Here is a 21,299-nt window from a genome sequence, read left to right on the forward strand (position 1 = left end):
TTGATATTTGCATAGTGTTTGATACATTAGCTAGATGTTATAATTACTTAAATACTAGATTGTAAATACTTAGAATAGTAAAATGACTAATTTGTAATTTTTACTGTTTATCAGATTAATAAAATATCCCCGATGGAGTAAAGGGGGAAATCGTGTTTTCTAAACATTTTCTATTTTGAATCATAAAATGTTTTCATCTATACGATTTCATATGGATGCAAGACGACGATGTTGGTTGTTCAAGTAGATTTATCAAATAAGCTTATTTAGTTCGTAATATGACTGAAGAAGTATTATGATAACGCAAGAGAACACATTTTAATGGATCCAGATATGATAATCAATCGTGCTTATGCAATGCTACGTTAACTAATCAAAGCAACAATTTTACTATGTTAACGAGGGATAATCTAGAGCAACAAAATGGACAAACAATTGAGAAAAATAACAGAGGAAGACAATCATCTAGGAGGTGTAGCAACAAAAAAATCTTCTTTATATTGCGCCTTCTGTAAACCATAGGAGCATTCTCAAATCTTAATAAAGATGTTTTAAAATAATCGACAACCCAAATTAGTGTAAAGGCAATCGAGATCCAAAAAATAAAAATACAGTAAATCTCTCTAGCACTCGCGAGACCCTTTTTAAAAAATGAACATATCCTTAATGAAGAAAAAAAAAATTGCTAATATAAAGGTATTCAATTTTCGAAACCATCTAATCAAAATTGTATTGGTACATTTAGTCTCAATGCTCATTATCATAATTAAAATTAGAAAAAATCAATAATATATCTTTGTGTTTACGTGATAGGACAATTAAATATGTAAATCATATTGGAAACAAAAAACTTAACGAAAAATTAAAACTATTTTTTAATATCATGCATGTTTCTTATTTGACATATAATCTCATATTAGTTTCTAAATTAGCTATAGAGTAGTAATGTGAGATGTTAATTCTTTTCAACTAGGTGTATATTGTAGGATTTTAGGGACATCAACAATGTTTGGACTATAGAAATGTCTCAAAATCTTTACCTACTAGATAATGTTGAGATCAAATCTAAGTTAGCAAATAATACATTAAATGTTTGTATTGATTTCATGTTTTTACATAGAACACTAGGATATCTTTCTCCTATTGCACTTAAACATATATACATATGATTTCAATAAAGAAGAAAATCTTCTTTGTGATGTTTGTCCCATTTCAAAACTCAAAAAATTGCCATTTATATGTATCACTTTTAAAACTCCGCACTATTTTCAATTAGTTCATAGGAAGGTTTTGGGTATTTACAAAGAAAACTTTCAAATTAATTAATCATATTAGATTCATTCAATTTTTTTTATTGATTTTCATGTTAGGGATAAAACACAATTTAACTTACATATTTAAATAATTAAAACTGATAATGAGAATAAATTTGCAAATAATGAAAGTCAAAATTTCTTAAAAAAATGAATTTTTACATAAAAAAATATATTGCGTTTACACAAAATAGAGTGGTTGAACGCAACATCTTTTACAAGTGGTTCGATCAATTCTTTATCAAGCGAAAATATCATAAATATTTTGATCATTTTCAATTTTAAATTGGGATAATCCTTATCATAAGTTGCATAAATAATTTTTTAATTTTTGAATGTTAATGTTATATAAAAATAAGGTGTCATAGTACAGGATTTTTTTATTTAGAAAAACAAACTATTATAGTGTTAAGTGACATTATTTTTTATTAATAAATCTTTTTATATCACGAGTTAAAAAATATATATGGAAAAATAAAAAATTCCCAGGTTAGAAATGATAATATTGATCTTGATATGGAAGATTCTAAATTTGATTTAGAATAATTTTTTAATTCAAAAATACAGAATATACCCATGTTAATTTTACAAATGAATCAAACTTCTCTTATAAACCAATTTGTCAAAATTGAGTCTCAAAATATTTTTATTATACTTAAATTCCTAATATACAAAAAGAGCAGAAAAGAACACCAATTCACAACACAATAGTGACAAACTTTACATTTAAAAATAATAAGTCTGTTGACTCAGTTCATTATAATTGCCTATTTATGTTTAAAACAAAATTTTTTATTGCATTTCTTGTTTATATCAACGATATCTTAATTGTTGGAAATAATTTAAATGGAATTGTAGATTAAACATCTTGATAAGAAATTCTCTTTCAAAAATTTAGGAAATGTGGGATATATGGATTAAAAATACAGAGACCATGATTGGTTTATTTGTTAAGTTTATATACACGACTTTGTGTATAAAATTGATATATTAAATATTTTTTTTATATCCAATCATAGAATATTATTTAATTAAATCATTCAATTAATTAACTAAAATATACTTTATTTAAAAATATACATTTAATCTTTATAAATAAAAAGCAAACTGTTTTTCTCACCCTATAATATTCCCACCTTGTTTATTTCCAAAATTACTTATTTATTCCTATTTCTTATTTGATTTATTTTACTTATTTACTTATTAAGTTTTTTTATCATTAAATATAATTAATTAATTATTAATATATTTTTTTTACTATATTAAATATTGAAGTGTGTCCTAATTTAATAAAATATAAATATTTTATTATATTAATTATATATACATATTAAAATATTTATAAAAATAATAGTTAATTTTTTTTATAAATAAAATTATCTATCAAAAAATAAGATAAAGTATTTAAAATATTATATATTAATAATTAGTCAAATTAAAATTATACTAATCTTAATTTGACTAATTATTAATATATAATATTTTAAATACTTTATTTTTATCTTATTTATTTGATAGATAATTTTATTTATAAAAAAATTAAATTATTAAACTATTATTTTTATAAATATTTTAAAAAATATATATATAATTAATATAATAAAATATTAAATATTTATATTTTATTAAATTAGGACACATTTCAATATTTAATATATTTTAAACAATTATAATATAAAAATAATAATATTTTGTATTTTTAATTAAATAAAAAATAAAAATATATATATTAAAAATTAATTAATTAATTATATTTAATGATAAAAAAAACTTAATAATTAAATAAAATAAAAAAGTAAATATATAAAAGTGATAGAGATAAATAAGTAATTTTGGAGGTGAGTGAAGAGTAGAGCTAGGGATGAAAATATCATAGGGTGAGAAAAGCCCCTCCCAAATAAAAATAGAATATTATTAATATATATTCAGCAAGGAGCATAACATAAATTTGAACTTAAAAGTTCTTATTATTTCAAATAAGTTCAATTTCACTAAAAAAAAAAAGGATTGTGCCTATAAGAATATGATTCAGAAAAATGATATTAACAAAATCATTGTTTAAATCTCTCAATCAAGTCCATATTCCACACCAAGGTGTTAACAAACATCTTATTGTTGGAAATGTAAACACTTAAGAAAATTGCTCTTTAAAAATGACAAGTCATTTATACTCCTAAAAACATCATCTTATTCCTTATGTTTCATAAAACCCTAGAATAAGCAAAGCAATAACTCAACTAAAACAGAAGGCTATTAATACCAAATCCCAAAATTATTTGACAATTGGACATTGATGAAGAAACAAATGAAACATCATTTGTTCCATTATTAAATATTTTCTTGTTAGCAATACTATGAGTAATATAATCTCAGCATTTGAACAAAGTGTTAGAATTTCAAACCTCACGCCATGGGAAGGAAGAGGATTAAGCCCTTCGCGGTAGCACATAACGCGCAACTGCTGCAACAAAACAACTTCTGAAGCTACTTCCAATTCAAATGCTATAATATGTCAATCACTATGGATAGGGTAACAATCTATAGTGTTTTACATTAATAACATATAATAGTAACTCAATATAATCACGAGACTAAAGGGGGTAAACCCCGATCTTCTTTCTTGTGGAATACAAAAATATACAACAAAAGATGGTTTCTACTCACAAACTATTATTTTACCAATATGACTGATGGGCAATGTCGTGTGATTCTTTACAGCTGATTAATTCCTTGTCATTCAGAGGATTCTTCAAATATCTTGTGTGGGCAAGGCCTTTCTGGTTCTCCTCTACTCCATAGATCCTTGAGATCCCCTCTCTTTCTTCCCAGTGTTAAGAAAGTGCCTGAAGATTAGAGCAAATACAGAAACAGAAGAAACTTGAGTAATGATTCTTCTTTTTTCGCAATTTCTTTTGCAAGATTACCTAATGTGAAGGGCACAATGTAGAGAAGGGCTGGTTGACCGTGTCCATCCATCATGTTGAGAGCTATATATGTGACCAGGAGTCCTGTAGAAAGAAGTGCATGCAAATATAAGATGGAATTAAAAAGTCTACAGGGAATGGACAAAACTTTATCGAATTCATCAAATTGATATAAACCAAAGGAATTGTGATGAAAATTTGAAAACGTTATTGGTACAATTTAATGATCAATCTCCTTATTGATTGCATATTCTATCTATCTTTATGCTAGATAATAATAAAATGTATGATGGCCAAGAGTAGAGCAGTATGTTACAAGGGAATAACTAGGGTTAGGGTTAACTGCCCTAGCATAAGCTGACGTGGCAATGTTCATTCCGTTAGTAGTTAGTGGCTCATCAATAAAGTGGTTGGAGGATATATAAAAGGTTGACGAAGGCGGGAAAAGGAAGTTATGCAATTATTTGAGAATTGAAATCTATTGCAGGTTCTCTCTATCTCATCGCATACAACAATTCAATTTATCATCACCTACAAAATTCTAACCCTATCCCATCTGCAATTGTAGGATCATCTACTCTTATTCTTCCTCATCCCATACTCTAGTTCTTCTATGACACATTCCACGGTATAATCAAGGTATAATTGTTGATCTATCTAGGTTTTGCTCTTGTTCTAATTAGTACTGTATCACATTATTAAAGAATGGCATTGTGGGAGCTAAAAGAATTATGTAAGATATGGACAAAAGGAATGCAAGAGTGTTTGAAAGAAGAGAAACTATGGAAATTGTGACATGCTACAACATTTAGAGTGGAAGCTGGAATAAAATGTGCACGGTTATTTATATTCCCTAAGGTCAATTGGTCTTTCCAAAAAATAAAAATAAAGCACTTATGAAAGAAGTATCCAAAATCTTCTTAGTAATATCCATCAGATAGATTGGCCACATGTATATATATATATATATATCTTACCTAATCCATATGCAACAATTGCCCAGATAAAGTATCCGGTTCTGAGATTCTTCTTTGATAACCAATCATACCTGCAGCAAAAAAATCAACTAAACTATTATTTCAAATCTCATTTGTCCCTTAAAGCATATGAATTAGCTAACAGCAATTCAAGCAGGACGGGACAAATGAATAAAAAAATATTAGTATATGATGCATGAGCAGATCAGGAAAGTAACAGTTAACTCAGACCATGTTTGTTTTATGTTGTGTTCAAGCTTTCGTTTGATTTTTTAATTTTGTTTTTGTTTGTGTTGGAGGCAAAGTCTGTTTTGCTCTCCATTTCAAGTTCAAGTTGTAAACTCTATTTTTGAATTTTAATAAAATAGTGCGCCATTTTCCCAGAAAATAAAACTCAGTCTGACAGGATTGAGAACCTTAGTGAGAATGTTATTAGTAGTCCAGGCAAAATAATGTCCCCAAATCCAATGATGCTATAGCCACCCCAAGGATCAAACATCCTTGGGATTTTGAGCAACATCGGAATACCATCTTCTCCACTCTTATCTCCACGAGCAACCTGTATAGGAAACAACTAGATTAACATCACGCAGGTACATGGTTTTCAAACTCAACAAAGCTCAATATTAAAAAGATCATGGTACTACTAAGTACTAACCACTATCATCACGCTCTCATCGAACCACCATTTGGAGGCAAAGACCCAAAATATGTCATATATGAAAGCACAACTGAGAAGAACTGTTCCGACCTAATTACATGGAGACAAATACCATCTCAACAATAATCAGGAACATAAACATTAATTAGAAAAAACAATATCTCGGAGCATTACTTCTCTAACTTTGCAATATTGGAACAACCAAAAGAAATGCTAATTTGAGACATTACCTTTAGATTAGGGACTCGTACGATCTGGAGAACTGTGATTATCAGAGCAATCCCCTGAGTTAAAAAGGTTTGGAAAAGAAATTTCGTCATTGACATGACACAAATGTATTTGATAACTAATTGTCCAAATAAGGTTCCAAGAAAGCCAAGGTAGAATCAATCTCAGAAAGTGTGCTTAATATATGAATATCATACAGCAGATAGTCCACATTTCCCATATGATAGCTAGAGAAGGGATAGATCTTACAGTTAGACAACCCTAAGGAGAAAGAGATAACCCCCTCATGTTAATATACTTTAAATGCTCTTATTCAACTTAATGCTTCATTTGGAAACACCATTTCATCCGGTTTTCTCATTTGAGCGTAGATTGGATGAGAATTTGTTTGGTAACTGGTGTATCTAAATTTAGCCCGGTCCAGATTCAGATACGCCTAAAAAAGGAGTTGTCGATAGCATTGTGGTTTGTAGCTTGTGCGATTTCTGGTGTATCGAGTAGTTACAACTTTCATACCAAATGGTCTAGAATTTTATCTAAAAGTTTATTAGCGGTTTTTATCCAGATTCAGATACAAAAGGGTTTCCATATGAAGACAATAATATGTCATTACATCATGTATTAATGAGCCAATAGTATACAAAGATGGTAAAAATTGAATCATCTTAAACTTTCAATTTGTCACACATGTACTACATTCTTTCTTCCCTTCTTAAAGAAAAAAATAATTCATTCAACCTACGCGTCTTCATTATTATGCACATCATAATATAAGAAGGTTTAGAGAATGTGCAAAATTTCATTCAATTCCTAATAAGTAGTGTTAGTCAAAATATTTCATTCAATTCCTAATAAGTAGGGTTAGTCAAAAATTTCATTCAACCTAATGAGAAACAAAATATTGTTGAGAGTTGTAGATGAATTTTTTTTCTTACAAGGATATCTTGTCCAATCCACGCAAATGAGTGATGGCGAAAAACAGCCCAGACCACAGCAAAAGCTATGCAAAATGGAGATATACCAAGCGTCAAATGTGAGACTGCTCCAAAGAAAGGTACTTTCACAAAAGATCCAGAAGCATGTTCGAACTGTCCGAAACTGCATTCAATTGGTTTAATGTGTCAATAAAATAAGTGAAATCTATAATCACACATCAATTCTCAAGTGAACCAATGTTACAGTTTCAGAAGTAAGAGGATTGGGTTCTCTTTAGAAATTTTCCCATTGAAAACACACAGGCAGTAAGTATAATCCATAATCACACATCGATGAAGGTTGTGATCATCAGAAATATTAACCCATTTTTAACTTATGATGAGAACACACTAACTATTATGTTCTGAATCATGGAATTGCAATCATATGACTTGATAAAAACAAATACCTTGACAGCAAAGCTACTAAACAAGTTTGAAGGCCCTGCAAACACAATACAAATCTGTTAATTTTAAAGGTTGATATAAAACACATCATAAGTTTGTTTGGTACAAGTATATATTTTGATGGTAAAGAAGCTTAATCAAGGTTCATTGAACTAATCCTAGGAGACCAAAGTAAGTACATAGAACCCTTAAGTGTAAGATGTCCATGTCCTTGCATCCTAATCAAATGGAATCAATATTAGTATGTAACACATTTAAAAGCAATTAAAGTTTCAGTTTATTGTTGGGTTCTTGACCTGTTTTCAGTTGACAATTTTAACATAAGATTGGATCTAGCCATAAGATTGATATAAATAACTCATTTATTGGTCCTCAACCATCAGAGTAGCTAAAACTGACCCAAGTAGAGCAAGAAATGTGTGTATTTATCTGTCTCTTGACCTAAAAAATAGCATGTATGGAAAAGGATCTATTATGAGATAATGACTATTTTCTACCTGTACTTTTAAGTCTAACTTCGCTCCCTACACGATTGCTCCTTAACTTGCAAAAAAAAGTCTATATATTGCTCCCTGTCGAATCAGTGCCATGTGGCTGCTGACTTGGAGCGTTTTTTATTATTTTATTTCCACAGTGGCTTACAAAAATAAGAATACATTTTTCCTTTTTTAAATGTTTATTTTTTAGTTCTTTTAAGCCTGTGGAATTTTAGAAGAAGAAAAAAACTAGTCCAAGTCAGTAGCCATGTCGCACTAACTTGACAGTGTTATGTTTTTACTCAGGGAGCAAACTTACACTTTTTTTTGCAAATTAAGGGAGCAATATCGAACAGTCTTACTTTAAGGGGGAAAATAAGACTTACTTGAAAGTTCAGGGAGCAAAATAGATATTATCTCATCTATTATTGTGACAGGTAGGCGAGGAGCATACTTTCTAATACTTTCTACACATTAGACTCATCTCTTTACAATTTCCATAGTAAGGAGCAATGGGGAACAAGCACACTTGGAAAAAGGTAATTGAATGGAACAATTAAGTAATTAAGCATGTGATATTTCACTTCTACTGATAAAGAGTACACACACATCTATCTATAACTATAAGCCGATCATGGCAAAATCTGTAATCACAATGTAGGACTCACCTCTATCCCACCAATGCAAAACAAACCCACCAGAATATCAATGAACCAAATTGACATAAACTCATACAGCAGAATCAAGAAACATGAAGCAATCACAACAAACAAAACAGCTGATGTGGTGCTGATGTCGACTGATCCACCAAAACCAGTGTTCTCAGTGTCTAAATAGTCTTCAGATGCATCCTAGAAAATTCAGACCAAAAAGATGACATTCGTCAAGAGAAGGAAAAAGATTGAGAATTTGGAAACTTGCTAGCAGTTCCGAGGACTTTGTAGGATAATGCTAAGAAAAAAAACCTTTAGGAGCTTATCTTGCTCAGTAGCTGCTTCTCTGGCACTCCATGCAGACCAATAAGATGCACATAATATTATACCAACAGCCATAAGCCAAAGAAATACTTCAGCAATGTCAACTGGAGGCCGTCCTGGAGAGTACAGCTGGACAGAAACTAAGGATATGAAGTTAGTAAGCAAACATAGTTTGAGATTGAAAGAGAACGTTCTCAATAAAAAAATAATCCAACAGATTATGATTTACACCAACAATCAAGTTAATTGGTGGATAAATACTGACTCGAGACTAAACGCCTCCATTTAATCCCTTGAGCTGATTTTGCAAATACTAGACTTGATTGTTCGTGTATTTCTTATCTTTTATGTTTTCTTGATCTATTAGGCTTAAGTTTTTTTTCTGTTTGCAATACTTGCCATGTTGAGTAACCTTTATTTTTTGTTTTTTATTGTACTTGCCAAACTCTTTTCATTTTAAAAAACAGATTGTGATATACATTTTCAATCCCCATCCCTTCCCTTCCCTTCCCTTCATTTTCTTCTCTCATTACAATACAATTCAATGTAGGCCATACCAATGGAGTTGTTTACATTCTTTTCCAGAACAGCACCAGCATCTTGTGGAAGCATGATAGTAGGTATGCTAATACTCACATCAGTCTCATTGGCTTCACATACCATCTTGAAAAGTTCTGCAGCGAGAAAAAGAACAAGGATAAGACTGGGAAACACATAAGCAGTGGCTGAACCGAGGTAAATTAAAATACCTGTTTGATTGTTTATGATGATGATAGCCGAAGCACCAGCAGCATCTGCAAAATTTGCCTTAGTTGTGAAACTACAGTTACCCCGATGAACCAAAATCACCTCTCCCATGAGCTAACAGAAAGAAAGAGATTCCACTTTATAAACTCACCAAAGCACCGATATATCAAATGTCTTTCAATCTATTGGAAAACAAAGAAAGATATAGTATTTTAATAGAAACAAACCCGATGTTTGAATTCACTACAACAATCTGGAGGATCTGCCATGGTAAGTTTAGTGTGGTTAGCATTCTTCTCTTTCGACTCTAGTATTGGGCCAAATCGAGCACCAACACCCACAAACTCAAGATCCTCTATGCCATTAATATATGTTTGAACTTTCACCTATCAAATATAAGAATGTCAGAAATCCCACCTTGTGCATTTCTTAATTTGGAACTAAAAATACACTATATAACACAATCCGAAACATAAAAGCATAATGAAGTACTGAAAAAAAATAGTTAGATGGGAATGCCAAGGTAACTCCGATAGTCTTATTTCCTTTAAACTTAATGCTTGTACTACAAAAAACGTAACCTCACATAGTTTGCGAAGAATTCGTTAACATTATTATCGCCATTCCAATTAATCTCACATCCAGATCAAGCTAACTACTACTACCGAATCAAAGCCACCTCAATCAACATAAGGTCAATCAATCCCCTGAACAAACTTTCAGATCCTTATCTTTGCCTTCAGAAATCATTCATTTATTGCAAACTGATTTAGGAAAAAACCGTTTTTCAATAATTAAATCATGTGCAATTTTATGCATATCATAAGAACAAAGAAATTAAGCTGAAATTAATCTATTATTCCATAAGCTCGAAATCAAATCCTAAATCGAAGTCAAACAAAGTCGAACTCAAGATCATATAAACATCAACGACTAATTTCTTCTTTGACCAAGTCAAATTACATATTCTCCTTAAAAACGAATGAATAGAGATCATACGTTCGAGAATCCATGAACATATAGATGCTAAGTAGATGTGAATATTGCAAAACTGAGCTGAAAAATGAGAAGAGGAAAGGTGAGATAGATAGGAATCGTTACCAGAACAAAGTCGTTATCGCAGCCTGGCTTCTTAGGAGCAACATCGTCTTGATGGACTATATCTCCGGCAAAGACAGGTGAAGAGTAGAATACAGTAGTTAGAAGAAGGAGAAGAAAAAGAACGAAGGAAGTTGACTCCATCAACTGAGCTACCAATTTCTCTTTCAAGTTTCGTCTTTCTTCGTCTTCGTCTTCGTCTTCTTCGTCTTCGTCTTCTTCGTCTTCTTCGTCTCTCTTTCTCTCTCTGTATCTCTGAAGAAGAACGTGCAGAAAGAGCGAAGATGGCAAGAAGAAAAATGTATCAATGATGGATGCAGGTGATTATACCAATTAAGAAAGGGATGATGTTGAACGAGATTCAACGGTTGCGATTAAGCGGGAAATAAGAAAAGAAACCCTTGAAGTATAGATAGAATATAATAAAAACATCATACTGTTTTATTAGAACTAAATAAATTCAAATTAGTCGTGCAAAGTCTAATTTACTCCTTACCGAATTTTACAAGATAAGTAATCAAATATCTTAATAACTTATATATAAAAAAAACTATTTATAAATATTACCTAGATAAAATTTATAAATTAAAATTTTTAAACTATTAAGATAAAACTTTGTTTAACTAATAAACAATAACATAAATTATTATAAATGAGTAAATACAATATTTACCATGTTTTATAATACATAAGATGAGTATAACTAAACTAATGTTATTAATTAAAAAAAATTGTAGAACATTATTTCATTTAAATTTTTCAATTTTGAGTAAATTAAAATAAATACGATTTAAACTCAATTTCATCTCCATATATGGAACTAGCTATTTTCAAATAGATAGATAACATAGATTATCTTGTAGATAAGTTAAAAAATATTATTTCTTAATGATCATTTACATAAAGGTCAATTATTATTTGTTATATACTTATAATTTCAATTTGCATTTGAAATATTTAGTAGAGATTTTTCGTTCACTCTACTACCATCAATATTTAGGAACTCAAATAAGTTTCTTCATGGGATTACATTCACAAATTGCATACTTGTTCTCTGTTGAAAATTTTAATTTGTAAATTATTCTTAAATCATCAATTGTCTATATTATTTTTATAAGTTTTATTTTATATTATTTATTAATTAATTTATGATATGTAACCTCCAAATATTAAAAAGAAAAAAAATCTAATAGATGACGTACATTTTTTTTAAACCATTGTTGGGTTTAGTCTCAATTGTTTTTTTAATAGTTAAAATAACAAATAAAGTAGTATAAAAAATATATATATATTGATAGTATTTTGACATTTCTTAGTTAGATTTTTAGCCAAAAAAAATATACTCATCCTATTTATGTCCAAAATAACACATTTTGAAATTTTTGTATATATATATGTATATATATATATATATATATATATATATATACATATAAGTAAACTAATTCCCGCCTTTTTCAACAACTCATGCCATCTGACGAATGAAAACAGTATATACGGTTTCCGCTGCCGAACCAAAGACGAAACTTATGCAATAAGCAATCCTCCATAATCAGTGATCCAGTTCTTGCTTCTTCTTCATCAATCGATCGACATTAGAGTTTCAACCAGTTGAATTCCGTTCTTATTTTAGAATTCCGATCAAGGATGAAGATGAAGATGAATAAGGCCTGCGATCTAAGTTCAATTTCCGTTCTACCTCCACGTGCAAGGTATCTTACATCAGAGAGAGCGAATGCATGTTTGTATATATATATTATGATCTAACTTCTGTCAGTTAACTTTTGTTATCACAATTAATGAAGGAGATCGAGCATTGAAAGTGATTCATTGGCTTTTGGCAAGAATCATGCATCTCAATTTCGTTCGCAGTCCTCGCAACAGTCATTTTCTCATGGAATTTCTTCGTCACAGTATGGCATTTCTTCGTCTCAGCATGGCATATTTTCTCAGCTCTCTCAGAACTCATTGGATGAGATTGTTACAAACGATCAGGTTCTCTTATTGTCTATTAGCTACAGAAAATCAGATCCAGATGTGAATCACTGTGTTTGTTAGTTGTTTTGACCTTATATTGACAACTATTGAACAAATAATGCCACTTCTTAATAAATTCAACCAGATTCCGCTGAATCCGCCTACTGTATAGTCTGTACTGTAGATACGAATGACCATGAATAATAAAATAATGACTGTTGTATACATTTGAAAGCTATCAATATAATTACTGGAACTTTCAAAATTCAAATAGTTTGCTTAGAAAACAAAGAATCCATGCTATCATATCATTTTGTGTGTTGTAGATAGTTACTGGTGTTCTTTGCATGATGTGCTAGAAGCCTAGAACGTATAGCAGTAGGAGTTTGATCGCATTCCATGATTTTCCAAGTTTTCTGCAAGTGATGTATACCAGCACTGGCACTTTTTCATTCAACAGTTCTTGTTCTTCTTCATAGTTGCCTGAAAATGTGCCCTTTAACAGAAGAAGATAAAAAGAGCCGGATCATATTGCCTCTTTATCATCATTTTGTGTTGTAGATAGTTACTGGTGTTCTTTGCATGATGTGCTAGAAGCCTAGAACGTATAGCAGTAGGTTTTGATTGCATTCCATGATTTTCCAAGTTTTCTGCAAGTGATTGTATAACAGCACTAGCACTTTTTTCATTCGACAGTTCTTGTTCTTCTTCATAGTTGTCTGAAAATGTGCCCTTTATCAGAAAACAAAAAGAGTCAGATCATATTGCCTCTTTATGAAGAATAACTAGACATAGATATGGAAATTGTTGTTCTCTTTTTATATGTTGGGAGTTTTTCTGTGGAAATAGATAAGAGGTTATGTGATTCTCACAGCAATTAGGTTCTCAAGAAAAGGAGAATCCTGTGAAGAAGATTTCTTGTTTGCCACCAGTCAGCTACTCTAGAGAAGAGAGTCAGTTACCAATATTGAGATCCTCCACCATGGGCAAATGGAATAATGCTTCTCTTTCAGATCATAGATGTGAGTGTACATAGTTTTAGATTAAATTACTCATATTCAGCTATTGCATTTATACATTTTCAACATTATGGAAATATTTATGTATTGTTTCGATTGAAGGCAATCAATTTTGTTTCAGAATTATTTGTTCCCCTGTTTACTGGAGCCTGCTGATATATTTTATTATTATTTATAATGAGTAGGTCAGGTAAACGAAGAACATGAACACAGGATAGGTATGATGGAAGCTACACTAAACAGGTTTGGAAAAATATTGGATTCAGTTCAAAGTGATGTTATGCAAGTAAACAGGGGAACAAAGGAAGTGTTGATGGAAGGTATGCAAAAACATTATTCAGATAAAGTAGGAGATGAAAGAAGAGTTAAAATGTATCATAATGTAATGGTAGTAGTAGGACATATTAGTAGTAGTATAAGGGTAGTATGGTAATTAGTTGTAGCATAGGGGTATAACGGTAGTTAGCTTAGTAGGTTAGAGTAAATTAATAAGCTACTAATTATACCATACTACCCTTGTACTATAGTATTTACCATTCAACAACTAATTACCATACAACCCTTACTACTACTAATTACCATACTACCCTTATACCATTTATAATGTATCTTACTATTAACTGTACACATGATATCAATAGTAAAAGAGAGAGACCTTTTCATAGAAAACATGTGTTATAAATTATATAACTTGATCAGTGAATAAAGGTTGGTTTGCTAAATCCACCTTCTTAATCCTGTTCAGTGGAAAGCATCAGGCAGAAGTTAATCACTCATGATACCTCACTGCAGCTAATGGTAATGGAACATGCCTTCTTTTTTCTTTATTTATTTTTTGTTTGTTTGTTGAGAAAATACCTTTTTTTCCTTGTTATTAACCTTAGGGCAGATTGATTCTTGTTTGAAGATGGAAATTTACATCCTGACATAACTTTATTTGTTTTGGATAGAACAAGGGACTAGAGGATATCAAGAGTAACCTTGATGCTGGTCTGAAATCTATAACTATTCAACTTGGCCAGGACACAAGCAAAGAGAAGTTACAAGAGGTTTCTTCACAGTTATCATCTTTGCCAGACAAGATCTATTCATGCTTACAGAAACTCAAATCTGAAATCTCTATGACCTTAACTAAAGAAATACGAGTAAGTAGTGTATATATAATGAGTTGTCAAATGTCAAGTTTCATTCACTAGTCTTTTCATATTACATTGCATCCAGGAAACAGCTGGCAATATGGCCAAGCATGCCCAGAAATGTCGAACACCAGGTCTCCCTTTGCCTAAGGTAAACTTTTTTCTTTCACTTCTTCAGGGACTCCTCCAATTAAACAAGTTTTTCAAATTTGTAGGATGGCCATTACAGTGCAGCTCTGCAATCAAAGCAACTTATAAACAAGTAATGATCTGTTGATTCCATTATACCTCTGGTTTCTTTATATACTTCTTGGTGACAATTTGCCTTACAGTTTTTCGTTACAAACTAAGTTGTAGACTAGCATTTACTGATCCATAATAAGAAACCTCATTTAATTTCCTTTCCATATATTTGTAAAAAATCTGTTCACACGTAGAAATGCACGGGTATTGCATGGCATCCTCTTTTACGTTTTTGTTTCTAGCAATATCATTCAGTTATGAGTTTATGACTTCGTCCACTATTGAAATATTATTCTAAAAAACTATTAGTATTCTGCACAGCAGCTGCTAAAATGGTTTATGGAGTGATCATTGTCTTTGTCAAAACATCAATGTTGAAAAGATTCACCATTATGCTAACTGTTTCGGTGGTTCTCAAAGTACTATCATTAGGCTGAAAACATGGATAAGTCTCTTTTTTTAAGATAACTTAGATAATGTTTCTCATTGTTTCAATGTGTTATGGTTTCTATTAGGCCATGTTTGGTTAGGATCGAATTAGGGGTTCAGTTCCAAATCTATTGTTTTTATGATGATAATGCCAATGAAATTGAAATTTATATGATTTTGTAAATTTCAACTTCGCCAATTTTTTACTTCGAAATTGCAATTATATGATTATTTCAAATATAAGAATTGAATTGTAATACAGTGGAATTATAATTCTAGTTTCATTTTAATTCTAATTATACTCATCGAAACATAGCCATAGTATGGTTGGTTTGAGTGGAATAGTTAATGTATGGATCCTTTGTTTTTTTAATGGCTTAAAATAAGGAATTTAAATTGAATCTATGATTTCAATTAATTGAATATACTATGTTTTTTTTAAGTTCCAATTCCATCCTTTTCACTTAGGAATTGCAATTCTATAATTTCTTCATATATATAAGAATTGATGTAATTGAATTACAATTCTTATAAAATTGGGATTATTATTATAATTATAATTGAATTGTACACATCCACCAAACATTTCATCTACTTATAAATTACAACTCTGTCAATGTAGACCTAAAGTTCAACATAGAGAATTTAAACAAGGGCCTTTGCCCAAGATGGAAATGGGAAACTGGATTTCTGTCAAACAAGGACATGGAATTGTGACATCCAGAGGATCCCAAAGGAATCAAAAAGGCATCCCTCTTACTGAATTGGTTCCAACCAACCAACCCCGAGTATGGAGAGTGAAAGGATTTCAATCTTGGCTTCCCTTTGCATTATAATCCTTGTTTGAATTTTATTTAATTTCTAGAAGATACAATGATTGTGCATGCAGGAAAAAGATTGGAGAATTGTCATTGACTCAGAGGAGGAGATTGATGGAGGATTTTCCTGCTTGATAGAAGAAAATGGACCAGGTGAGTAATTTAAAGTATACATGTAATTTTATTATGTTGCAATCTGTCTGTTCACCAATGTGCTTGGATGTGTGTAGTTGAGTCTATTTTTTTTACAGAAAATTCATCCATGGCATCGATTTAAAAAAATTTAACCGTCTTGGTAGTTTGGTGGTGGTTGAAGAGTTGGTTCAGTTTGATCCATTTTAGTAGTTAAATATTAACCAAAATTAGTTTAATAGAAAAATAAGGGTAAAGAAGAAATAGAGCATTGTAATATTTTTCTCTATCTCATCAAATGAGGTTAAAATCATTACCAAAATCAAACAAGCTCCAAACAAATGGAGTGAATATATAGAATTAGGTCACAAAAAAAATGGTCCCAAATGTTGGCATTTCCAAAATCTCCAAACCAAGTCGCCTTGGCAACCGTTCGATTTGGTTTAGTTCATTTTGGTTGTTTATTGGGTTTGAGCTTTCCCACTTTCAACCATAGTTTGCTAGGAGCATGCCGAATGATCCTTCAGATACCTCTAATATAACATACGATGATAAGTATAGAATTGGGATAAGGATTGAAGAACAAGACCAGAAGTTTTAGCCTCTGTTGAGCTTTTCATATTCTTTTTTATTAAATATATAGATTGTTATGTTTGTGTTAGCTGCTCTATATACATCTTACATAATGCCTATTAATAAAAGGATTTGCATATATTATATTAAAAGTAAATAACTAATTGCATAAATATTTCTAACAATATTCTAATCTCTAACAGAAAAGTATATTTTATTTAGAAAAAAACCTTGATATATTGGCTTTTACAAGTTAAACCATACTTTTAGCATAATTTGATTTCTTTTGTGGTCTGGAAAGAAGGAAAGATTTATAAGTCCATTTTCCCTGATACAGCTTAAGACAAGTTTTAGTTCCACTTCCTATTTGCTGTTGATGCTAGTAACTTTCATGTAACTTTTCACTCATCGATCTCCTTATGAGGTTTCTATTTTCATAGATGTCACTCAACTACATGATCATATCTAACCTGTATGATTTTCTGAACTGTAAAAGAAGACTTAATGGCTGAAGCAAGAGAGGAGACAGAAAGGATTTTGAGGAGAGCAAGGCAGAGAAAAAGGAAATATTGTAACACCATAATCTTGGATTGAAGGTAATAAAGACTATACCTCATGTTCTACAGACAGAAATCATGCTTTTAAATGATAATTTCATTAAAACCATAGTAATCCAAGTAACTGAAGATCAAATTACCTGATAACTTCAGGTGGAAATTCTATTTCAGTTGTACCTGGGTATTCTAGATTTGTGAGTAAACAACATCATCAAGTTAACTCAGTTCTTGTTCTTCTTATGAGGTAACTTTCTAATTCTATTGAAATATTTTCTACTACTTATGTAGTACATGATCATAAACATATAATATATGGAGAGATCATGTTTTAGTTATCGGTATATGTGATTGATGTTCAAAGAGCTATAAAGATGATTTTTGTGGGGGATGGCTCATTTGGAAACAATGTATGGATTTAGATCCAGATGAGAATTGACGGTTTTTATCTCCCAAACAAACTGGAACAATGAGCTTATTTGAATAGTGAATACACTTTATTTGACAGAACCAGAAACAGAGTAATCGGTTTTTTTACTTTAGCTCTAGAGTTTACATATGATTAAAAGCTTGTTTTGGGTTAGGTTCAATCCCACAAATTTAAACAAGACAGTAGCTATGGATGTCAATTTCAATCTACTCAGAGACGAATTGAACATAACTATAGTATTTGACTGATAGTTAATTAAGAAATGACCATAACAAATCAAAGAGCCATTTTTACAAGATGAGAAAAGCAAAGCAAACTTGTCAAAAGTTGGGGAAAAAAAATTCAGTAAGCTAAATGAACTTATTTATTCTTCTCTTTTTCTCAAACTGCTAAAAGAAATGTAAAAGTTTGAGCGTGATAAGATCTCGGTCCAATAATTATGTGTAAGTCTTTTATTTTCATACCAAGTTCCTATTACAAACAGAAAACTCAAGGGGAAATGTCCCTTTTCTATTCATTCCTCCCCTTCGAATAATCATTATCATAGTCATAGTAAACAAATGAATATTGGTCCAACAAAGGATGAACATAGAGAGATTCAGAACATGTTGGTTTAATTTGGATTGTTCCAAATCAGCAGCAGCAGCAGCAACAATAGGTTCTAAAACCAACCTGTTATTCTTCGGAAATCTTGAAAAATGTATATGACAATATCAAGTTATTGATGCCATCCATTCTGGGATCTGTTTCAAATTCTGGATCTATATAAAAGAACACCTGCAACCAGGGATACCACTTTAATTTCTCAACAGAAAGGGAAATAAAATGCTAGAAAATTAGAAGAAATATATGCATACTGGCATGTCAATTTGTTCTCCAGGAAGAAGCCGCTGTTCCTCGAAGCAAAAACACTGTATCTTATTAAAATATATGGCAGCCTGTATTAGAAGAAATCATCAAATCAAAATCATCAGATTTCTTCCTTCAATGAGAGGAGCTTATACACCTTTTGATGTTTGAGCTTATCTTATTTGAACCCAAAATGATGGAGCATGAATACATACCTTCATAGGAGTAACATTGTAAGTAGACATGCCCGTTATAGGAGTTGAACTTTTGTTTTCAGCCGTGTAAAATGCAAGGGCACTTTCACCGGGCTTTACCCTTACCTGTAGTACACACAATAAGGTGTTATGCATAATCATCATAAAGTACACTATGAAGTTCATATTGGCATTCATTTCAAAACACTTTGTATCTGGACCTAAATAAGAAACCAACAATGAAGTTTTTAGTTGAGACCCAGACACATCTTATATAAAATCTGTTGATTCAAGACCAATCGAACACCACCATCTAGGCTGGACTAAGTTCATATGCACCATGTTTCTAAATGAAATCATTACAATAGCCTAAATTAGGATGAGCGTTACAAAGTATATAGAAGGACAAAAGAGAAAAAAACCTCTCTTTGTGTGGGGACAAACTTCCATTGCATTCCATCAGCAACATCGGCATTAAATTGCACCACAATCTCTCTATAAACACAACAATAGTAAAATGTATGGTGAATCTAACCCTAAGGAACAACACCTCTTTATGCCATAACAAGTATAATAGAAACCTACCTTTTAGGTACGGTTCCTTCTTGAGCATGACGAACAATCTTTTCTTCAACACTCTATAAACGGAATCACTTTCAGCACAAAGAACAAACAAACAAAGAATTAAAGGGAGAGAGATGATAATAAACAAACCTCTCGTCGTTGAATGGTACCTCCATAACCTGTAGCTTGACAAAACCTCCTATAGAGAGGAACTGCAGCATAAGTAAAACCAACCATTGTAAAAACAAGGCCAGTCAGATAAAGAAGCATCTTATTCGATTTCTTTTCTCTAGAAGCTTGGGTTGAGTAATGAAACCTCATCCCTACCACATAATTAGACCTCTCAAAACTCGGAATCACATTTCGTTTAATCGAACTGTGAATGTAATTCTTATGTCCAATAGCTTCGGTTATAGACCTAAAACATCAAAAACAGTAACTCAACAACACAATAGAAAGAACAATTTCAAGCTCAAACATGATCATGGTAACAATCAAATGTTTACCTGTAAGGAGTAGAAATAATTCTACTCCGAATGTTGTTGTTATTGTTGAGAAGATGAGTGAGTTGAGAAAACTTGGACCAGGACATGTTAATTTGTATTATAATCAAGGCAATCAGCTATAAGTGGTATTGAACTTCTGAAAAGGAAATTGAAAATGAAGAACATCAATGAACAATGAGATGATTAGGGTTATCAAAACCAGCAAGAAATTAACAAGACACACCTGAATTCGAGATTTAGAAAGAGAAAAGCATCTGATGATTTTGGATGATTCTAAGTTTTCAAACCTAGGAAGATTTGATTCTTATAATGTTTATATGAGAAGGAGAAAGACGGCTTATTTGTTTATGCGGCCAACGCGCGGCCAGGCGGGGGATTAGATCGCTGAGCCACGTTCGCCTAAACGCACTTCGAATCAATTCCGTACTAGCCCTATTACATTTTTTGAATTAAATGAAAAAAATTAAACTTATTTTTATTAAAAAAAAACAATTCTTTTTAGTGGGCTTTTAACCTACCACGTACATAAGGTAAGTCCATCAATTCAAGACCACTTATTTTCTATTTAGTATTTACTTTATAAAAAATAATATATATTTTAAATAAAAAAATTATAGTATTGTGTTTAGACAACATAGAATATATATATTCTTTTGATTGTAGGAAGATAAATTGATTTTTGATTCTTGAAACTTAAACTATTTTAGTTAATTTTAATGAAAAGTGAATAATTAAATCTTATATATCTAACATAAATCTATAAAATTTTATAAACATTTAAATATTATATGGGTAACACAAAAATATATAATTTTATTAATGTGTTATCTCAAGACCAATGTGCTTCAAAGTATATATAAAAAATCTAGTCCCATGATTATTACTTTTCTTTATTACTGAGACAAAATATTATTGAATTGAGAAATTTACATTTATTCTAGTATTAGAATTACTAATCTAACACCTCATTAATCCATATTTATAATCTACGTCATCATTTTTTTCTTTCTTCTCCCTCGTACTCTCTCTTTCTTATCATATATTATTTAAAACATTATCTATATTAATATTAATTCAAGATATAAATATTTT

The 21,299-nt window shown here is 30.8% G+C and overlaps 3 protein-coding genes across 3 annotated transcripts; 1 reads left to right on the forward strand and 2 right to left on the reverse strand.

The window, feature by feature from the left end:
- Nucleotides 1–3,840: 3,840 nt before the first annotated feature.
- On the reverse strand, nucleotides 3,841–11,091 carry LOC124941387 (signal peptide peptidase-like 2). Its single transcript, XM_047481697.1, has 15 exons — nucleotides 11,012–11,091; nucleotides 10,787–10,981; nucleotides 9,913–10,071; nucleotides 9,688–9,799; nucleotides 9,496–9,612; nucleotides 8,927–9,078; nucleotides 8,630–8,812; nucleotides 7,488–7,522; nucleotides 7,039–7,201; nucleotides 6,106–6,159; nucleotides 5,873–5,965; nucleotides 5,631–5,773; nucleotides 5,215–5,285; nucleotides 4,238–4,321; nucleotides 3,841–4,156 (listed from the first exon to the last, which is right to left on the reverse strand). Exons 2-15 carry the CDS (start codon nucleotides 10,925–10,927, stop codon nucleotides 4,047–4,049), a joined length of 1,617 nt encoding a protein of 538 aa, XP_047337653.1. The 5' UTR covers nucleotides 10,928–10,981; nucleotides 11,012–11,091; the 3' UTR covers nucleotides 3,841–4,046.
- Nucleotides 11,092–12,430: 1,339 nt separating this feature from the next.
- LOC124943791 (putative recombination initiation defects 3) lies at nucleotides 12,431–17,704 on the forward strand. The gene is made up of 10 exons (XM_047484263.1): nucleotides 12,431–12,528; nucleotides 12,598–12,778; nucleotides 13,635–13,782; nucleotides 13,965–14,099; nucleotides 14,525–14,577; nucleotides 14,730–14,974; nucleotides 15,145–15,177; nucleotides 16,210–16,354; nucleotides 16,477–16,558; nucleotides 17,607–17,704. The coding sequence occupies exons 1-10, from the start codon at nucleotides 12,431–12,433 to the stop codon at nucleotides 17,702–17,704; spliced, it is 1,218 nt and encodes a 405-aa protein (XP_047340219.1).
- Nucleotides 17,705–18,440: 736 nt separating this feature from the next.
- Nucleotides 18,441–20,589, reverse strand: LOC124942017 (cytochrome c oxidase assembly protein COX11, mitochondrial). Its single transcript, XM_047482423.1, has 8 exons — nucleotides 20,431–20,589; nucleotides 20,208–20,343; nucleotides 19,852–20,119; nucleotides 19,723–19,775; nucleotides 19,560–19,632; nucleotides 19,159–19,263; nucleotides 18,952–19,032; nucleotides 18,441–18,871 (listed from the first exon to the last, which is right to left on the reverse strand). Exons 2-8 carry the CDS (start codon nucleotides 20,291–20,293, stop codon nucleotides 18,770–18,772), a joined length of 768 nt encoding a protein of 255 aa, XP_047338379.1. The 5' UTR covers nucleotides 20,294–20,343; nucleotides 20,431–20,589; the 3' UTR covers nucleotides 18,441–18,769.
- Nucleotides 20,590–21,299: the final 710 nt, after the last annotated feature.

Source organism: Impatiens glandulifera, chromosome 6 (genome assembly GCF_907164915.1).
Source record: "Impatiens glandulifera chromosome 6, dImpGla2.1, whole genome shotgun sequence".
In the NCBI taxonomy this organism is placed as follows: domain Eukaryota; kingdom Viridiplantae; phylum Streptophyta; class Magnoliopsida; order Ericales; family Balsaminaceae; genus Impatiens; species Impatiens glandulifera.

Excerpts from the sequence above, each read along its gene's own strand:
- LOC124941387 (XM_047481697.1), bottom strand. The coding sequence starts at position 10,927 with ATGGAGTCAACTTCCTTCGTTCTTTTTCTTCTCCTTCTTCTAACTACT. Across the intron at positions 9,800-9,912 it reads GTAGTGAATTCAAACATCGG|CTCATGGGAGAGGTGATTTT; the intron begins GTTTGTTTCTAT and ends TCTTTCTGTTAG. Across the intron at positions 9,079-9,495 it reads GAATGTAAACAACTCCATTG|TTTCTGTCCAGCTGTACTCT; the intron begins GTATGGCCTACA and ends TCATATCCTTAG.
- LOC124943791 (XM_047484263.1), top strand. The coding sequence starts at position 12,431 with ATGAAGATGAAGATGAATAAGGCCTGCGATCTAAGTTCAATTTCCGTT. Across the intron at positions 14,100-14,524 it reads AAAGGAAGTGTTGATGGAAG|TGGAAAGCATCAGGCAGAAG; the intron begins GTATGCAAAAAC and ends AATCCTGTTCAG. Across the intron at positions 14,975-15,144 it reads ATGTCAAGTTTCATTCACTA|TGCAGCTCTGCAATCAAAGC; the intron begins GTCTTTTCATAT and ends TGGCCATTACAG.
- LOC124942017 (XM_047482423.1), bottom strand. The coding sequence starts at position 20,293 with ATGTCCTGGTCCAAGTTTTCTCAACTCACTCATCTTCTCAACAATAAC. Across the intron at positions 19,264-19,559 it reads TTGTCCCCACACAAAGAGAG|GTAAGGGTAAAGCCCGGTGA; the intron begins GTTTTTTTCTCT and ends TGTGTACTACAG. Across the intron at positions 19,033-19,158 it reads ACAATGTTACTCCTATGAAG|GCTGCCATATATTTTAATAA; the intron begins GTATGTATTCAT and ends CTTCTAATACAG.